The sequence below is a fragment of the Xenopus laevis genome, chromosome 4L, assembly GCF_017654675.1.
Source record: "Xenopus laevis strain J_2021 chromosome 4L, Xenopus_laevis_v10.1, whole genome shotgun sequence".
Classification (NCBI taxonomy): domain Eukaryota; kingdom Metazoa; phylum Chordata; class Amphibia; order Anura; family Pipidae; genus Xenopus; species Xenopus laevis.
This window is the reverse complement of record NC_054377.1, coordinates 29,458,680-29,480,222: the sequence shown is the minus strand read 5'-3', so window position 1 is coordinate 29,480,222 and position 21,543 is coordinate 29,458,680. Positions and strand designations below refer to the sequence as shown.

At 38.7% G+C, this 21,543-nt stretch overlaps 1 protein-coding gene across 2 annotated transcripts; it reads left to right on the top strand.

Moving 5' to 3' along the window:
* Positions 1 to 789: 789 nt before the first annotated feature.
* Positions 790 to 20,416, top strand: bbs1.L (Bardet-Biedl syndrome 1 L homeolog). 2 transcript variants are annotated; one of them, XM_018257698.2, is made up of 17 exons: positions 790 to 1,106; positions 4,331 to 4,404; positions 5,715 to 5,749; positions 5,863 to 6,135; positions 6,610 to 6,656; positions 7,182 to 7,220; positions 7,334 to 7,406; positions 7,968 to 8,099; positions 8,423 to 8,529; positions 10,258 to 10,378; positions 12,027 to 12,185; positions 13,480 to 13,549; positions 13,679 to 13,837; positions 13,931 to 14,064; positions 14,752 to 14,886; positions 18,084 to 18,170; positions 18,832 to 20,416. In XM_018257698.2, the coding sequence occupies exons 1-17, from the start codon at positions 1,072 to 1,074 to the stop codon at positions 18,916 to 18,918; spliced, it is 1,767 nt and encodes a 588-aa protein (XP_018113187.1). In that variant the 5' UTR covers positions 790 to 1,071; the 3' UTR covers positions 18,919 to 20,416. The 2 variants fall into 2 exon arrangements, with proteins under 2 accessions (XP_018113187.1, XP_041445963.1); XM_041590029.1 differs by lacking the exon at positions 790 to 1,106 and adding an exon at positions 1,188 to 1,211.
* Positions 20,417 to 21,543: the final 1,127 nt, after the last annotated feature.

The window sequence follows — 21,543 nt, the reverse complement described above, 5'->3', positions numbered from 1 at the left end:
TCAATTGGCTTTTAGCAGAGAGCACAGAACAGCTAAGAGGTGCAAATAAGATACTTTGTAACAATTTTGAGACACAAAAAAAAAAAACAGTTTAGATATGGAGAAATATTTTCAAACTTTATTAACCTGCCAAATTTTGTAAAATTAACATGGTATTTATCGGGTGTGGCCGCTAAAAGGGGCATGGTCAAAAAATTGCTGCGCTATGTGAGAAAAAAAATTGTGTACCTCTTTTTACTTCCAAAATGTTTGGAGGTATGGACTGCTGATTGGACATTTGGTGGCCCCTATGTGGACTGGCAGCCTACAGGAGACTCTGTTTGGCAGTACACCTGTTTTTTATACAACTAAAACTTGCCTTCAAGCCTGGAATTCAAAAATAAGCAGCTGCTTTAAGGCCACTGGGAGCAACATCAAAGAGGTTGGCGAGCAACATGTTGCTCATGAGCCACTTGTTTGGGATCATTACTGTAGATATTTTGGTGGCCAGCAGATTTTTACCCCAAAATTGTCTCAAATTGAGGTAAGTCACCTGAAAATGCGAGAATACTGAGCTGAAAATCTGGTAACTCCCAACTTTTAAGCAAGTCAGTCCCATTGCATGCTGGATATTGTAGTCTTACATTAAACTACATTACCCAACACGCATTGGGCGACGCAGACTTGGCACATTAGGCCCGCCCGAAGGCCCAGAAAGTAACTCAAATCCTGACAACCCTGGCCGAATCTACTTTCCCTTTTCAATAAAGTTTAAAAAAAAAAAAAAGTGACGCCGCTTAGTGCCCGCCCAGACCCGAACAGTTGCGAGGCTCTGGTAATCCAATTAGGTAGGCTGAGGAGCCATGATGGTGAGATGAAGGTTACCATAGTAACGAAGCGCGGCCTATAACAAACTGGTTGTATTAGAAACTATCTGAGGGGTATTTTAATAGGTATCTGACATTTTAGAGGAGAGAGCTAAAGGCTAAAGCAGCAGTAACGACCTTGGCATGGGATTCGGAAAGTGGGAGTGAGAGAGGAAAGCGGAGAGATTTATTATAAGCGGAATCAGTGGAGATCCCGTTGGTTATCATGTCGTCATCATCTGACAGCAGCAGCCGAGAGGGGTAAGGAATCTGGTTAATCACCTTGTTTGTTAAAAGCCTACTTGGCTATCTGCGGCGTCTTCATGGACGAGTAAATGATAAAGACGAGTATATTTTATAGTAAAGGTGAGGTATGGAGCTGCTATAATAATAATACGAATAACTTTGTCACTAGTCACTTAACTGTAACAAGGCTAGAGGTGTCTGAGACACATTCTGTAATATATAACCCATTCCACATCCTAATATTTTATTTTCTTAACAGCATGAAAGAGTACTCATTTTTATTTTGTTTTACTACACTGTACTATATTTAGTATCAGCAGGGATACTTTTAGATCATTCTGCCCCGAAATACTCATCCTTTATATGTGTATAAGACGTTCAGTGCTTTAGCAACAGTTTGATACCAAGTACGGAATGCATTTTAGGACATCCTCCTGCGAAATACCTGTTCTCCATGCGATGTCCTACGGCTTAGAAATGCCGCATCGAGTGCTTTTACCGTCACTCATACTCTAAACTTGCAGTCACACCTCTGTCCTCTACCCTGCCTTCTCAGCCCTCCGTCTTCCACCCTCTGTCTTCCGCCCTTAGTCCTCCGCCTTCCACCCTCCCTGCTCAGCCCTCTTTCCTCAGAGCTCATCCTTTTGCTTTACCTCTTTATCCCTCCGCACTTCGCCCTCCACTCTCCCCCCTCAGAACTCTCTTTTCATCCGTCAGTCTTCTCTCTAAGCTCCTAAAGTGGTGAGCGAGCATTTTCAGTCCAAGAAAAATGTGTTTAAAACATCTCTATAGTAATACTGGCGAAGTGCGGCGGGATGAAGAGGTAAAGCAGAAGGTTGAGGACAGAAGGCGGAGGGAAGAGGGCGGAGTTCGTATGGCTGACGGCTGACATGGGAGGGTAGAGGACGGAGGTGTGACTGCAGATTTGTAGGATGAGTGACGGTAAAAGCACCCGATGCTGCATTCCTAAGCCGTAGGACATCGCATGGAAGACATATATTTCGCCGGAGGATGTCGTAAAATTCGTTCTGTAACCAAGCCTGTTCACATAATCCTTACTGTCTCCTCCTCCAATTCTCCATCAGTTCTCAGAACGCTGCTCACCTACCTTCATGCTGAGCCCTCCTTTATCTGATCTTAGTTATGGTTAAGGGTGCCATACACTCCATGAACCCACACGGCATTAGATATTGGCCAATGGGCCAAAGCGATGCATATAGGGTTGCCCCCTGGCCGGTATTTTACAGGGCTGGTCTGAAAAATGATGGGCGAATGTTGTTAACAGGGAAAAAAGATAAATATATAGGCCGGTATTTTTTTCTAGAAAAGGTGGCAACCCTAGATGAATACGTCACACAATGTCGTTCACTCTTTGGTCACTTCTCAGTATCTCCACTTCTCTTCTGCCAATGCACCATGCACTGGTAGATATGGTGCATTGGCACATTAGATTTTATTTTCAGGTTTTTTTTTCTTGAACAAATATATAACGGACAAATATCCATAATAAATGGACATTGGTTGGGACCATCAGCCCACCATACACGCAGGCCCAGACTGGTAGTCTGTGAATTCTGGTAAATGCCAGAGGTGCTGCTTTAAAGGAGAATTCAACCCTAACGTTAAAAAAACCCTACCCCCACCCTACATAGACCCCCCCCCTCCTACCCCGTTCAAATGCCCTAATGTTTTACTTACTCCTCGGTGCAGATTCAGACATCGGAGTTCACAGCCATCTTCAGCCGCTTCAGTAATCTTCAGAATGAGACCGGTACTTCAGCAACTTTGTGTGTTTCGGGCATGCGCAGTTGTTGCGAAACAGAAAATTGCTCCAACTGCGCATGCGCTGCAATGCCGGTCTCATTCCGAAGATTTCATAAGAGAAGAAGATGGTGCACCAATAGAGGAGGGCTATAAACAGAGAGTGGGGATTTGAACTGTTTGAGGAGAGGAGTGGAGAGAAAGGACAATAGGTTGTATAGAGGGTGCACATCAATCTGCTATGACTGAGCACTGAATGCTTGATACTGCTATTATAAGTATATATTGATAAGTGGGGGGAGGATGTCCTAAATGTAATCCATGGGCAAATCTATAGAGAAGACAAACCCTGTGATTGGTGGGTGGCCCAGTAGGTATAATGGGCAGTTTTAATTTACATTTCTGCTGTAGGCCCCGTAACTTCTTGTTATGTCACTTAGTACACTATGGGGCATATTTATTAATATTGGAGACAAACATCACCAGCGATGTTGCCCAATAGCAACCAATCAGCAATTAGATTTGAACAGTCACCTACAAGTTTTTTCTGAAAACAAAAGAAAAAATCTGGTTGATTGCTATTGGCAATGTTTCCAATGTTAATAAATATGCTCCTAAATGTATGAATTGCCTTTTTCTCCATGTCTAGGAGTATTTTTATGGACACTTGCTCTGGTGTTCAGTTTTATGCAACCAATGGAAATGCGTTCACTGATCTGTCGTCCTATTTCCATTTCATCCAGAGATGATCATCATCATTATTTAAAAGAAACCAAAACTCTTGTGCACTGTGCTATAGTACTTTTTCGCCCCACTCCCCACAGCCAAAAAATAACTGGTCAACTTCACTCTTTCTAAGTGCAAATATTTCTTTAATACAATCTGTTCCTGAAATGTGTTGTACATTGAACAACTTGTTCACTGCATGGAATGAGTTGGATAACGTGACTTTACAGTGTAGTCAGTACACAGCTATAACTGTGGGGGAGGATCTGTTTACCACTTACCTTTGTTTTTCTAATCCTATTTTTGCTCAATTTATAATATATTTGTTTGTCGGTAGGAGGAAGCCCCATTTCTACCCTCCCTTTATTTTTATTTATGTTTATACCTTAAATTATAATCGAGGTGGGTTAGTCTCTATTATTTCTGTTTTTACCTTAAATAATTGTAGAGGTGGGTTAGTGGGCAGCACTGAGTCTGTGTGATCTCTGTATTTGTACATATCTTAAACCTAGTCATCATAAAGTTGCGTGTGAGCAGAATGCGTAGTATCTGTTTTTATATTCTATTATTTTTATACCTGTTTGTGGGGGCATCCCAGGATTGCTTTATAGTTAGGTGCATGTTGTTATGCAGTTGTGTACAAGGGAGAATGGCATCTGCATAAGGGCTGTGTGTACATGAACATGGTATAATATGAAATGTGGCCTAGAAAGTTAGTAATGTTACTTTTTATATATCTCATTCTTTTATAGTGAATCACACTCAAAGTGGTTGGATGCTCACTATGACCCTGTTGCTGGACTTGGTACATTTTCCTCTTGCATTGGTATGTATTTGTTGGACTAATACATTTACCTTGGAACTATTGTTGAATAGTTGCATGATGTTATATTAGGGGACAGGGTGCAAAGTGCAAAAAACAGGCACTAGCTGCCATGTTTTTTGTACTTGGTACCCTGCTCTGAAATTTCTTGAATTGCTGCAGGTCTCTGCCATCCAAAACCAAGTGCCAAGACCCGTGCATGCACCATGAATGTATATATAATAATAACGCAATTGCATTTGGCAGTTAGGGGCATGTTCATTGTTTTTACCAGGGTGAGGAGGTTAAATTTAAATTACTAGCCCCTTTAGCTGGTTATTTACCAGGTAAGCTGGTCACTTTTCATCTGAGTGGCAAGTGTTCAGTGATATGGAAAGTGGGAAGCATGGCAAGGGGCCAATTAAAACCCAAACTTAAAGGGGAACTATCACAAAAATTAAAATGTAATATAAGCTTCGTCATACTGAAACAAGATACTTTCTAAATATAATTAGTGTCAGATTAGTGTTGGGTGTCAGATAGTCATTGACAATTTGATCCAATATATCTTATAGTGTGTACTCCTAGCCGATGAATTAGAGCTCTGTCTCTAGAGAAACAAGATTTCTGGTGATTTTAATAGAGTGAGCTCTAATACATCTTCTAGGCAAAAGGAGCCCCTTATAATATATATTGGATTCAACTATCATTCAAAATCAGACTCCCAACTCCTGGAAGAAGACCGGATATATATAGCATTTTCACGATAGTTCCCCTTTAAAGGGGTTGTTAACTTTTTAGTATGTAGTTGAGAGGGAAATTTCAAGACAAGTTGCAATTGTTTTTTTATTTTGTATTATTTGTGGTATTTGAGCTATTCAGCTTTTTATTCAGCAGCTCTCTAGCTTCCAAATTACCCTAGCCGCCATGCATAATACGTAATCAAAAGTAGCGATACAATACATGTGCAGTCTTACAAATCATTTGTTTTTTAGATGGGTCAGTGACCTCCCCATTTGAAATCTGGAAAGAGACAATCAAGCAAGGCAAATAACTCAATAAGTGTAAAATATAAATAATGAAGACCAACTGCAAAGTTTCTAGGAATGGGACATTCTATAACATAATAAAAAAAATGCCTTAAAGGGGAATCACCCCTTTAAAGACTTTTAGTGTTTTCAAGATGTTATATATTAAATTAGCATGTTCTTACTTACTTTGCTGAGTGCATTAACTTCAAGATTGAAAGGCTGAATTGTGACATACATCTTTTGGAATGGGGAAATTATATAGTAAAATAACTTCTATAGGACTCACTGCATTTTTTCTTACAGCTCTTGCAGACTTGCACGGAGATGGAGATTTTAAAGTAAGTTACAAGTTTCACATTTTGATCTGACATCTGTCATATTTTTATTTTTTTGTGCTATGTGTAAGTTAGTAATGATGTAATGCTTTTGTCTGTGCTTCTGTCTTTGACAGATGGTTGTGGGTGACATGGGACATGGCCCTTATAATATGAAGTTAAAGGTGTTTAAAGGGACCGGACAGATGTCTGAAAATGCTCTTCTTGACTTGCCCACTGGTGTGGTTGCTTTCCTGATGGATCAAAACGAACCACGCACCCCAGCCATTGCTGTAGCCTCAGGACCATTCATTTATGTGTACAAGAATCTGAGGCCATACTTTAAATTCACTCTTCCAGCAATGGAGGTCAATCCTCTTGAGAAGGAAGTGTGGGATCAGGCGAAAGAGGTGAGAAATGGAGATAATATAGAAAACAGCCACAGTAGTTGTGAATATTGATACTCTGTAATATAAAAAGTTGAGGCATGAGTTGAATAACAGGTTTTGAGATTTCATGGGACCAAACTCTTTACTGGGGTCATAAGAATGTTAGAAATTGAAAACGAGAATAAACTCTAGCTGTCCTGCTATAGTTCTGACTTTGCATACACCTGTAATCACACTAATATACCCCTTGGGGCATGGCATCTCCATCTCTTTCTTGAGGAACTCTGGAGGAGCAGACCCCATGGTATGGAATATTATGAGTTAGGTGGAGTAAATGAATCTGGAATGAGGAAGAATATGATTAAAGCTATATGAAATAGAGAGGTATAAACAGAGCTGAAAACAGGAGAACATTTGTGAATTAGACACAGCTGTTTATAGGAAAGAAAATAAACAGGATTGTTTGACCTTTTTTTTTTTTTATAACTCATACAGGACAAAATAGACCCAGTGACACTGAAAGAGATGTTGGAGAGCATCAGGTATTTTATTATTATTATTATTATATTTAAATTTTGTTGATAACAAACCAAAGCTCAGGCTTGTTTTATAAGTCTATAGCCTATAGTCTATAGTATATAACCTTCTAATTTGCCATCCCTAGGCCAAAGGGTCTTCCCACCCACCCTGCTGTGCACATGCCCACACCCTCACTAGCGTGCACATATGCATGCGCCGGTTCCCGCAGGAGCACTGGGGATTACACACACAGGAGCGTTAATGATCTGCACATCCCTAGTGCGCCTGAAAAAATTTAAATGCTGTTGGGTGGCATGTTGCCCCTAAAATCTTACCTCTGTAGGCCCAGCCTTTGTAGCCTTGCCGCAAATACAGGCCTGCATAGGTCTCTTTCTGTAGAGACACATAAATCCATTTCATTAGGAATGCTTGGAATAATTTTTTCTGTAAAAGTGCGAACAGGGTTGGGGGGTGTGTATCTACCACTATCCCTGTATTTGTTTTAAGAAGTAAATAAGTGATGTGTTTATTATCTGTTTGATTTATAGAGATAAGGCAGAGATTCCTTTATCTGTACGGTCACTGCGGTAAGTATCAGGAACAAAACAAAAACAATCTTTATTTAGAAATCTATTTATTGAAACCAGTTGTATTAAGTTAATTCACTACTACCTGCAATCTTACCATTGCACTCTTACAGATTTATGATGTTGGAACTGCAGGAGATGGAGTCCTTTGTGAACACTTATAAACTGCAACCTCTAAAGCGGCAGGTAGTTTGAAAGACACAGTGCAACATACCTCTTGCTGTTCTGTCTGCATACATGTATTTGTGTGTGTGTGTGTGTGTGTGTATAGGGACAGATATTATTTGTGATTTATGTATAGAAGGAAAGGAAAAGAAATAGACAACAAGAAAGAGATTACACAGACTGATAGGTTGAAACTCAAGCTGACCATACATGGGGTGTAGTAATCTGCAAATTCAGGCCCTCCAGACCAAGTTGGCAGCTTATTCACCCATTTATGGGAGGTCTTTCCCAAACGATACCAGGCTAAAAATTGACAGATGTCAGGAAGGTTTGAAAATCACAGTGAGGAAAGAATTTGATGTGGTCCTTTTCTGACAGGTCTTTGTAGGCCCCATGATCAGGTTGTTACGATAGGGGCCTACCATGTATAACGAGCTTACCCAAATCTACATAGTAGATGGCAAAGACAGAGACTACTCTGTACATTATAGTCTACATTTTAAATGGCAGAATGGATAGAGACTGCAATATTTTACACCTGTAGGTGCAAATGCATAGATATATTTTTAATGTTCTTTTCAGACTGTGATCACCTGTATGGGCACACTGAAGAAAAATATGGCAGATGAGGATGCTGTGTGCTGCCTAGTGATTGGTACAGAAAGTGGAGAGTTGTTCATTCTGGATCCAGAGGCATTTACTATTTTGACACGGGTACGTTTCTTAAGTTACTAACAAAACTGCAACTTTGAAAATATTTTCTCTGTCAAATAACCACAGAAGGACTGTTTAAGCACCAGTTTTGGTTAAAACGTCCCTGTGTGCATTACCCTTAATTACTTTAGCACATATGATACAATCATATAAGCACAGTAGTAAGTTGCTGTTCTTGTTATGGTGGCTTGATGCTTGGGAAGCAGCTTAACATGTCTGAGATAAACATTTCTCAGTATATCAGACATTGCATAAATGTTTGATGTTTATAGAAGGTAACAATTGCTGCCACTGGAATTCATGTATGTTCTTGTACTGTACAGGTCAGCCTTTCCAGTGTGCCAACACTTCTTGATGTAACCGGACAATATGATATTGAGTATCGCATTACTGTTGCCTGTAGGAATGGCAATGTGTATATCCTTCGAAGGTAAATATTTTTGTATGTGCTAAGATTGAACTTCATACTTCTAGAGAAAAACTGCTACAACAGACCAAATGGTGTTTGAAGGGAACATTTGCTAAGAATTAAAGGCTTACATTCACTTTACATTTAGCTTTCTGTGAATGTTAAATAAACCACAGTGTTTTTTTTTAATCTACATATATTTATATTTTTTTTATGAGTGGGATCTGGCATTTTATTACTCATCAGACCTGCGTGTTCTGTTGAACAAATATTCATAGAACACAGTGAGAATGCTGGATTTAATAGGGGATTACTTTTAAATGTTGCCTCTCTGTTTTTTTTTTTTTACATGAAAAGCTATATAATGAAATATAATGTGCTTGTAAGTTGTCAGAGCCAAAGATAGGCATGGGAGCAATGCATTTTTGATATTTTTTAATGGTTGCATTGTTATTAAATATAAATGCAACAAGCCATGCAAATATGTTCAAGTTTAAGTAACTGCCAACTTCTTCCGACACCTTTCACACAGTAAATGTGTGCTGTTCCCCAGATACAGGTATTGGATCTATTATTCGGAATGCTTGGGAAGTAGGGTTTTCTGGATAAGGGTTGTCCCATAATTTGCATCCCCATATTTTAAGTCTGATAAAAAATATTAAATAAACCCAGTAGGATTTTTTTTGCCACCAATATGGATTTGTGCAGCTTAGTTACCATCAAGTACAACGCACTGCTTTATTATTGCAGAGAAAAACAAAATCATATATAAAAAATAATAAGTTATAGCTTAAAATTGACCTATTCTGGGCTTTTTGGATATTAGGTTTTTGAACCCAAACCTTTATGGCAGAGACAGACGAGAAGATTCTGGAAGATTTATTTGAGATTTGTCGCCCAGTGACAAATCGCCTCTTCTTGGGGTGACTAATCTCCCCAAACTGCTTCCCCGCTGGCTAGAATCTAAATCACCAGCTGGATGGCACTTGGATCGCTATTTTTCCAAAGTCGCCCGAAGTTGCCTCATGAAGAAACTTCGGGCAACTTCAGAAAATTAAGTGCTCAGAGCGCTATTCGGCCGGCAATTTAGATTCTAGCTGCTGGGGAGACAGTTCGGGAGATTAGTCGCCTGAAGAAGAGGCAATTTGTCTGGGCGACAAATCTCAAACAAATCTCGCCGGGTGACTAATCTGCCTGAATCTTCTCGTCTATCTCTGTCCTTATACTGCAGTATACGTTTTTTCCATGCAGAACTAAATGAGTGATTAATAGATGCTATGAGCAGTGGCACTTTTGGAACCCTAAATGCAAACTGTGAGTTTTACATACCATTTATTTGCCGCAACTCTGTAAATGTTACCAGCCTCTCCTAAAACAAAGCAAATGGCATAGCCTCTTTTCCAGCTTTCAAATTCACTGACCCTGGTAGCAAAATTACTATTGATCTGTAAGGCTACAACATATTGTTAGTTTCTATTACCTCTATTCTATTTTGGGCACACTCACGCCAGTGGTTGGTTGCTAAGGTAAATTAGACTTTAGCTGTTTAATATTGGTTCGTCATTGTTCTACATTGATGTCCGCATCATACCAAAAGTTAATTGATGGGTATGGATCAGAGGGGTTCCCACATCTGACATGCAAAGTTGGAAGAGAATTTGCTTGAAAATATGTCTCCATACTGATTCCAGATGTACTGTTCATGCAGAGAAAATGGTGGTAAAAACAGATTCTTCTCTTTTCTCAAAGAGACTCCAAGAGGCCAAAGTACTGTATTGAGCTCAGTGCACAAGTGGTAGGTTTGGTGCGTGTGCAGAAAAACATCATGATTGGAACATCCCAGGAGACATTACATGGGTACTCCCAAAAGGTCAGTGTACCATAAATCATAATAAACCCACCAGTTATTGCACTTCAGAACTCGGTGTAATCAAGTCTTATAATTTAAGTAATTGTCCTTAAAAGTGAGTGTTTCTTTTTTTGTTTTTACAGGGTGGGTTGTACTTTAAGGCCCACATACATCTGAGTCAGATTTCTTAAAAACAGTGTTTAATGCATTAGAACCTCCTACGGGCAACAGCTGGGAAGCTCTGTAATAAGATCAGTACTAAATGTCCTTTGAGTACTTAGTATTTTTTTCTGTAGATTTTGTTTTCTTTGTCTTCTCACAGTCACTGTACTTTGGTACATGAAATTAAAGTCATTTTCACAACAGAAAGTCTAATTTAAATATATCATTGTATTTATTACTACAGGCTTAACCAGTGTCTTGTACCTTTCTGTAACATAAGAGACATGGGGAGGCCCATATATCAAACCTCATTTCAAATTCATGTAAATTTTTTTCAATTATTCAATTGAATTATTCAATTTTTTTATGTAAAATTTTTTCAATTTTCAATTTTTTTCAATACTCACAATTCGACTGGGAGGTTATTTAAGCAAATTTTGAATGTTTAATATTTGATCTAATGGTTCCGACACAAAAATTTGAATCGTATTTGATTCAGACGAATGAAGTTTTTTTCCTGAAAAAACTTGAATATCAGGAAGGCTATTAACATCTCCAAATGGTCAACGGACTTCTGCCATTGACTTGTACATAAACTTGGCAGGTTTTAGGTGACGAATATTCATATTAAGCTGGCCATAGACGCAAAGATCTGATCGTATGAATCATCATACGATCGGACTTTCCCATCTCCCGACCTGCCACTAACCATTCCAATCAAATAAAGTACAAAAGAACAGATCAGTCGATGTTCTGCCCCTGACAGCATTCGTACGAAAGTTATGTCTGACCAAAGCTAGTGACAGTCTCCCACTGAAAATCGTACGATCGGCAATACATGCAGAGATATTATCCGCAGCCGACAGAAATCTTTTAACCTGTCCGATCGACCAAACAACCAGTCTCCGCCGGAAGAAAAATGTCGTAACTCTCCACACACGGTCCGAAAATTGTACGAATCCTTGATTCGTATGATCAGATCTTTGCGTCTATGGCCAGCTTTAGGACTGTTCCTATGGTCAAAGTGTGGTAAATCTCACATTCAAATTTGCATTTGAATAGGGGGATTAAAAGTCGAAGTGCTTCTGCCATTAGGCTGCCACTCCTAGTGGTTTTGAGGGGCAAAATTTTAATTTTTAGAAAATAATTTTGGCTCTAGAGAGCGCGTTTTCTTTATTTGAACTGGCAATGCAGTCTCTCTTTCCCCTAATAGAGCGCAAAAAGATAAGGGGGAAAGTGGTTGCAGCATAGGGTAGGCCACCTCAAGGCATAGTGAGGTTATGCCTCTAGGTATGTAGCCATGTAAGTAAAAATGATCTACTAAAATTCCTGATACCACCTTTCATTGATTTCTATGGCATTGCATCATTCATGTAAAGCATATTCCCAAACATTTCTCTGCATCACTTTTATACATTATTTTCCGGTGCAAACTAAACATTTCATTGAGCTGGAAGCATTTGTTAAAAAATATAAAAGTATAATGCTTGACTTCTTTCCTTGACAGGGTAAGCGCCTGTGGACAGTAACGCTGCCTGCATCTATTATGACAATGGCTTTGCTGGAGCAGAAATCACGTGGTATTCAGGCTGTGCTGGTTGGACTGAAAAACCTGGAAGTTCATTTATACAGAGACAAGAACCTTCTAAGCGTTATAAATACCCCAGTGAGCTGTATTAGATATGAATGTTATTGCCCAGTTATCTACTGTATATATGTGTATATATATATATATATATATATATATATATATATATATATATATATATATATATATATATATATATAATTTTTTTTTTTTTTTTTTTTTTAACTTTGCCTGCCCCCTTTTATCTTTCTGCCCCATCTTTTGTATCTTTGTTTTCAATTGTTTCATCATGTTTCCTTAGCTAGAGCTTTCCTATACCTTTGAAGTGGGGTCCAGTAACATATGGGTATTCCCATGGGGATATTCAGTGTCGGACTGGTATGCTAGGGGCCCACCAGAAAACTTTAGACTGTGGGCCCACCTTAGACCATGTACTCACTTTCCAAACTATTCCTCCTCACTCAACCTATTAACCTAGTCTTTTATATCTACTTAATATATTCTTCCATTATTAAGCATTTGCTTCCCATAAAGAAATAGGGAATGACCATAAAATATGCTAAATGGTTAGAAGCAAGAGGGCCTACTGACACCTGGGCCCACCGGTAGTTTTCCTGGTATCCGGGTGGGCCAGTCCGACACTGGGGCCATTGATCCTGCTTTGTGTCTTATGAGACAAGTGCTGTGATCCTGAGTGTAGATCTAGATATTTTTAGTTTGCCAGAAATAAAATAGAAATTGTGAATATCAAGAAATACAATTCTACATACTAACACAAAACATAAACTTTCCCTTTTCTGTTTTAATGGAATTGTTCAGTATAAAAATAAAAACTGGGTAAATAGATAGGCTGTGCAAAATAAAAAATGTTTCTAATATAGTTAGTTAGGCAACAATGTAATGTATAATGGCTGGAGTGATTAGATGTGTAACATAACAGCCAGAACACTGCTTCCTGCTTTTCAGCTCTCTTGGTTTCCACTGATTGGTTACCAGGCAGTAACCAATCAGAGACATGAGGAGGGGGGGGGTCACATGGGTCATAGCTGTTGCTTTTGAATCTGAGCTGAATGCTGGGGATCAATTGCAAACTCACTAAACAGTGGCACCCCTTATAGTCACTGACTAACTCAGAGTTAGAGAGCTGAAAAGCAGGAAGTAGTGTTCTGGCTATTATGTTACACATCCAGTCACTCCAGACTTTAAAAAATACATTTTTGCATAACTAACTATATTAGAAAAAATATTAATTTGCACAGTCTATCTATTTATCCAATTTTTATTTTTACACTGAACTGTTCCTTTAAGATACAATGAAACCCTTTTGTTTTGATGCCATTATCCCTTTAACAAGAGTTTTGTTTCTTTTTAGGACATTGTGACTGGTCTTTGTTTTGGCCGCTATGGAAGGGAGGATGATACTCTAATTATGACCACACAAGGTAGAAGCATAGTTATTTATGTGTAAAAAAGCTGACAAAAGGGCAGTGTGGCAAAACCATGAACAGTGATGTTTATATAAAAAGCAAATACTTGATATTTAAAATGCTAAATCTCGATGTTACTCTCAGGAGGAGGTCTTCTCATTAAGATCCTAAAGAGGACTGCACAGTTTGAGGACAAAGATACCTCGCCTGGCCCTCCCACAGGTCAAAGCATTAAACTCAATGTCCCCAAGAAAACTAAACTCTATGTTGACCAGACACTGAGAGAGAGGGAAAATGCTGTGGGTAAGAAAATGGGAATTCATCTATCCATCTTCTTTCTAGCCACTTTGCACTATGTGCCATTGCCCTTACAGAGATTCATATTTGTCTCCTCAGCAATGCACCGCGTATTTCAGATGGACTTGTATCGCCTGAGGCTTAGTGCTGCCAGGGCATATGTAAAAGCATTAGATGCCAGCTTGGCTCCTGTTTCTTCAACAATGCAGGAGCCATTAACTCTGAATGCAGCTGTGAGTACATGTTGCATTTAAATTTCCATTATTTGTCCCATTCATCCCCCTTCCTACTCATCCACTCACAATGCATTTAAACCACTAGGTATATATTATGAGGATTGCTTTGGAGCTGGGTTTTCTAAAAGAGGGGCCTTTCTATAATTTGGAACACTATTCTCGAACTCTTTATCTGCCAGCATTGCTGGCAAAATGTAGATGATCATGCAGACCCAGTAACAGATTCTGCTGATTTGCATTCCACATAACATAAATCTTAAAGGCACATTCCTTATATTTTTACTGTATAATGCAACAGCAAGTAATTGATGTTGACACCATATGCCCCATTAAGCAGAACAGGAATAAGTGGTATTCCAGTTCAAATACATTGTTTTTATTTTAGAAGTTTCTAGTTGTTCAAAAATACTGAATTTGTGTACGCATAGGTCTGGACTGAGAAATAAAATGGGCCCTGGCGTTCCAAGTACACTGAGGCCCAATCAGCCCACACAGAGGCCCAATCAGCCGACACAGAGGCCCAAACAGCCCCCACCAGCCCACTAAATACTGACTTTCTATGGCAACTTATAGCAGCCCCTCTGGCATTTGCCAGAACCCACAGATTGCCAGTCAGGGCATGTAATGTCCTGTATGGCCTACTGTCCCTTCGGGTAACAGACTTTCTGTTTGTTCATATGACAGGTGCAGGGCATTGGTCCTCAGTTCAAACTGATTCTGAACTTACAGAACACCTCAGTGAATCGTCCTTCAATGCAGCTACTTATAAGCTTCTTGTTTGATGAAAAGCTTTACAAACTGAAGCCAGCATTTTTCAAGGTATTTGTCTCCTATTTTAAATCCTTTTTAAATAAGGGTTGTACTTAAAGAAAGCTCTTGTATTGTTTGAAAGAGGAGAGAAGGAAGAACTGGAAAAAGCATAAGTGGGAGACTATAGTTAACAAGTACGAATGAGGAAAAAGTAGTAGGAAGTAAATTTAATGTAGTATATAAATATAGTTAAGCTATGTAGGGTGTGTAGTTTTTTTTTAGTCATAAAGTTAATACCATCCAGGGATCAGGGAGAATGCTGGACCAAGCAGGTCACACCTGGTAGCACTAGCTACTGCTATAGGCATTAATATGAATGGGAATTTGCATTTAGACTCTTTTCACAGTTGTTCCATCCCCCCCCCAAATGGTGATATCACGTTTCCTTCAAATAAATGCTTTACAAAAGTTAAGATAAGCACAATATAACTACATAACATTTTCTGCCCACTGCCACTTTGATCAAGGCCCCCTGGCAATATTTATGACTTATGGGATAGATATATATATATATATATATATATATATATATATATATATATATATATATATATATATATATATATATATATATATATACACACATATATATAAACAGCAAAAAGGGTCCGCACTCTCAGGTCTTAAAAATGTAAAAAAGTTTTATTGTAAATGCCCGACTAACGTTTCGGCCTCCTCCGAGGCCTTTCTCAAAGTGTCTAGTAGATTACATGAATGCCTTAAATACAAGAGTTGGCGGGAACATAGACAAATTGGAACTGACGTGTTATTGCATCATTGAAACGTAACTGCCATACAGGTGCCTGCATATAAATGTGTTAAAAATACATAGTACATACACAGAAAGCATTTATACATAATTACAACTTTTAAACAATAAAACCAAAATATTGCTAAAAGCACAAACTAAAGTAACAGTTGCTAGTGTTCATTTCCTTATCTCAGAATAAAACAATGTTGCAAAAATGTTACACAAGATGTGTCAAAAATTGAGTTAAGATAACAGGCCTGCTCTGAAGTTCTGTCCATCTGTTATATTGATCTATATATCAAATATGTGTCAAGTGTAAAAGCTACCTCTCAATTAACGGTAAGTGGCAACCTGCACACGCCCGACATGTTCTATATCCTCTCCACTAACACCTGCTGTCGATTGAATTGGGCAGATATTTTGAACATTCAGTGGAAATTGGGCCAGCCTGAGTTGGGAGACGACTAACAATTGAAGTGTGGTGTGATACTGACTTTTTGAACACTTAAGATACTATATATTTTATACATCGACCTAAGTTTTCATTATTCATATTTTTTTAATACCTTTTGAAGGTTTTTGTATCTTTTATATTTTTTATATTTTTTTGTGTGTTTTTTAGCCACGTGGATTATATCTAATTTTGTGTTATTTCGGGGGGTCTATCTAAACTCGTACACTTACTGATTATGGTTACTTGGGGAGATTTCCTACTCAGCACTTATTTAAGTGAGATATAGTGGTTGGGAAACTTGGTGGCTAATATACAACACATATATACTGGACTATGGGTAACTGAGGGTGCATTGATTTATTTATTTATGGGTTGTTATACATGGTTTGGATTTCTTTAATATTCACATATTATAGGTTTATGGGCTCAAGGGACACATACACCTAGTGATTACTTTGAATGAGTGTGTCAGCGTAGTGGAGATGCCACGGATCCACAACGGGGGTATGAATAAACACACTATGGTGAGCCACACAGGGGGGCGATATTACATTTGAACGCCCCTCCCTCAGAGGCTGAGCTTGGATTTTACATTCCGAGGATAGGAATAGCAGCAGGGGCCCACTTAGTATAATTCGAGGAACATATGAGAATCTGCAGGTTGCCACTTACCGTTAATTGAGAGGTAGCTTTTACACTTGGCACATATTTGATATATAGATCAATATAACAGATGGACAGAACTTCAGAGCAGGCCTGTTATCTTAACTCAATTTTTGACACATCTTGTGTAATTTTTGCAACATTGTTTTATTCTGAGATAAGGAAATGAACACTAGCAACTGTTACTTTAGTTTGTGCTTTTAGCAATATTTTGGTTTTATTGTTTAAAAGTTGTAATTATGTATAAATGCTTTCTGTGTATGAACTATGTATTTTTAACACATTTATATGCAGGCACCTGTATGGCAGTTACGTTTCAATGATGCAATAACACGTCAGTTCCAATTTGTCTATGTTCCCGCCAACTCTTGTATTTAAGGCATTCATGTAAACTACTAGACACTTTAAGAAAGGCCTCGGAGGAGGCCGAAACGTTAGTCGGGCATTTACAATAAAACTTTTTTACATTTTTAAGACCTGAGAGTGCGGACCCTTTTTGCTGTTTGTACATTGAAATTTTGGACACTGCACCCAAGCAATTTAAACCATTTATCGAGAGTGCTGGCTCTTTTGTGGACTGTTACACACACACACACACACATATATATATATATATATATATATATGTGCATTAATTAATGAAAAGGTAAGTAAAGTAGCCCTGCATAAAAAAAAAACTGCAGAACTAAAATAGCAACTAAACTAATAGCAGAATTAAAAGAGCATATGGAGCTGGCGATCGACTTTTCTCTGCTCAATCAACTCTCATCTGCTATATCTGTACTGCCAGGCATGATGTTGGCCTGTGTGCAGACACACAGAGTAGATTTCAGCGCGGAAATGCATACTTTCTCTTTTTCATGCCGAAATCCATTCTGTATGGTTGCACACTGGCTAACATGGTGCCTGCTAGTAAAGATACTGAAAGGATCAAATCCACAGCCCCATAGCCCAAGTGCCAGTTATCCTGAATGAACACAAATGGGAAGACGTTAACTGGCATTTATTATGGTATTGTCTTTCTTTTTTTTTTTTTTAACAAAGCTTTATTTAAATAAAGTACATAGCCATGGTTGATGTACAGGTTTTACAGCATTTTCATAAATCACAATCAATGTTTCTCTTGGCGGTAACAGTTTACATCTACATATTACAGATTATTTCCATGTTTGTACTGTTATTCGTTTTGTGGATTCACTTTATTAACTTGGTAATAAAGAAATTCAATAATCCTAACATAAACTTATGCATTGATTCTTTGTGTATGTACCAAGCTCTACCTATAGTGGTGAGGGTTTGGTATTATTGTCTTTCTGACTGCACTTCAATTTTTCTCAGGTTCCTCTGCTGGTCCCAGGATTGAATTATCCAATTGACACATCTGTTGAATGTTGCAGCAATAAAGGAATTTCTGACATCATCAAGGTAAGACAGCGTAAAAACCACTGAATAAACCAAAATGAAAGGGATCCTACTACTATTCTGGGGTGTTTACTCTAAGACATATAGACATGTCCAGCAGTCACATACCTTAAAGAAAGGGATCATGCCCCTCATTCCCAGTGTTAGTACTATCCTAGGGAGCTACTCAAAGACATATAACCATGCCCTCCAGAAACATACACTGAATAAGAACAAAGCATTCACAGCATGCTGCAACAGTGTCATTTATTTATTGTGCTAGAAAGTTGCAGTGATCAATATTTTGGGGGTTCTGCACCCCGCTTACAATAAAAAAAATTGTGACCTTTCTACTTACAAGATGAAACAGCACCACCCTTTCATAAAATAAATATATATTATTTTATGAAGGAGTGGTGCTGTTTCATTTTGTAAGCTAAAAGTATATACCTGTGGATTGTGGCCACCTTGGAAACTTGCACCACGATTAAGAAAAAAGCCAGGAAGCCTTGCTGACTATTTTGCACTTTCCATTGAACTTTCTTCTTGACATAAAACTCATTCAAGGAATTTCCAATAAATATGCCTTTCTTGATGCAAAATTACTTTTACATAAGTGAACTAGCAATGACAACTTTTTGCCACATAGATACCAAAAGCTGAACATCATTTCTTTTCTTCACAGGTTTTTGTGCTGAGGGAAGGAAAGAGTACACCACTCCTGACTGCTCATATCAACATGCCAGTTAGTGAGGGGCTGGTTGCTGCTTGACCAGTTTGGAAGTCTCACAAAGAAATGAATTAATTCCAAAATATGATAGATATGTAGAATAGGCAGAAAACGACATACATTCTGTATGGTTACCAAAGCAATCCTAGGTAGGAACAGAACATCTGTTGAGAAATGATCTGTCTATATACAGATGTAGAAAAACTTGACATCTATTGAACCATCCAAAATGATGACTTGTGTACTGTATGTATACTATGCCTCTATGGACGCAATGTCCAGATATATATGGCAATATCTTCTTCAATACCAGTTACTGGAGTAACCATGCTAGAGCCACCAGTTACCAGGCTTTATATGAGGATTAATATGGCAGGAAGCGGTAATGTCAGGTTTAGATTATGTCATGAATGAACACAGTAATGCTTTGGGAATGTATGTCCTTTTTAAAGAGAAGTATTTTTCAGATGTACCTGTTCTAAGAAAATCTTTTCCCCCTTGTTTTAGCATTACACATTATTGTGTTGTCAGTCAATATAGCTACTTTTGACACAATGTTTTTGTTACATTATAATTAATGTAACATTAATAGAATCAATATAATTAATAGAATCAGCCATCACAACATCACCCGGCAGTGCATTCCACAACCTCACTGTCCTGACTGTGAAGAACCACCTATGTTGCTTCAAATTAAAGTTATTTTCTTCTAGTCTGAAGGGGTGGCCTCTGGTACGGTGATCCACTTTATGGGTAAAAAGGTCCCCTGCTATTTATCTATATTGTCCTCTTATATACGTGTAAAGTCATGTCCCCTCTCCAGAAATGACATGTAATGACATGGATGTAATTGTAAAGGGACCCCTACAGTGGTGGTTTCCAAACTTTTTTCTACCATTAATGGCTGACATTTGGTCAGGAACTCCCTAGCTTACAAAAAATGTGCAACCTTTCAGGAGTATCTATAAAGGCAAATCAAAGTTATTCATAAATGGCACCTATACAGCTTCATGGCCGCCCACACCTCCAGCTTTATGGCCGCCCACACCTCTAGCAAGGGCTAGGCTCCCCTTTTCTTTTGTCCTTCCCTTGTACCAGTTTGATGCATGTGCTGATTGTGTAAGAGAGGGGTTCCCCCCCCCTTAGCTTAGAAGTTTACAGACTTACAAGTTTGGGAACCACTGTTCTAGAAATAAATTGTGACTGCCCATGTCATACATTACTAGTGTGAGCAACTGTCTATGACATCTGTAAATTGCTTTGGCAGAACCATAGCATTTCTTGCACATAGAAGAAAACCCATCCCTTCTATGCCAAGACCTAACACTCAAGCAATGATATAACTGCCACGACTTTTCACAATTGGGAACAGCTCCCATAACTGACCACAGGACATCAGCACTTGTAATAAAGTTTAATGGTTATTTTGTTATAGATTTGTTCTTTAAATATTTATTTTAGAATATTATCCGTATGTCGCAGCTATCAAGAAGATTGTACACAATAAGTTCAAATTAAACACAATTTGTATTAAAATTCATACAATTTGAGATGTTTTATTTATTTTCAGGTAAAATCTGTATTTACAGCTACATATCTATTCTGTTCCAACTCAGATACTGAGTGAAGTCAGTCCAATGTGTCATTTCAAAGTGGTTTGTATTTGAGTTTCCTTATAGGCATACACACATACTTAAATGTTTGGTAATATGCCTTGCTGTCAGTATTTTGTCAAGGAGCCTTATTTATATATTATATTATAAAATATCACTGTCTTGAGGAATAATGGAAAGTGCCACACTGTGTCGGCTTGGGTGCAGGCACATATGGAATGAATCTCAACACACAAATATGCATAGATGTGCGTGTTGGGTTTTTCTTGACCTGTACCCAACCCACACCAACCTCCACTTCTCTAATTATAGGCCTGCTTCACCCACTAATGACATCACAAAAGGGCCGAGGCAAGCACAAAACCTATAAAAATAGAAGCCGGAAGTAGGAAGCCAGCATTGTAAGGTCACGGCAGGGAGAGCAGGCAGAAGAGCTCAACACAAACCCGCCCGCGACCCGCAAAGGTCATCCCGAATCTGCAGGTGTCGGGCTGACCCACAAATCACTAATAAATAAGTGTTTCCGCACCAAAAATCCACTGTGTGACTGCACCCAGTCCCATGCTTACAGAAACCTGTCATTCAGGACTCACTCTAACTCAACTAGATGGAGACAGAGCAAAGTGGTATAAAGGTTATTTAGTGTATAAATAAGGCGGCAAAAATAAATACTTTACATGTATGCCCCTGATTTGTGGAAAGGCCACCAAGGCCGAGCCTAGGGGGGCAGTATTTTAGGGGGCGGCATGAAGCTCAACCACGCCCGCATTGGTTCAGAAGCTTTGGGGCTGATCATGAGACTAAACAGTTTTTTACATTTCCCATGCGCCAATCCCCAGTGCTCCGGACCTGATGATGAAAATTTGTGCATATGCACAAATGAAGGGGAGGGGACAGAGGCGCCCACTATGTAAATCCAGCCCTGCTGAGGCAGTATGTTTTGGGTGAGTAAATATGGAGTTAAAATGGCTTTTAATAGCTGCCTGTTGATGTGTTACAGTGGCGTAACTATGGAGGAAGCAGATCCCGCAGGGAGCTCAGGGAAAAGGTGGGC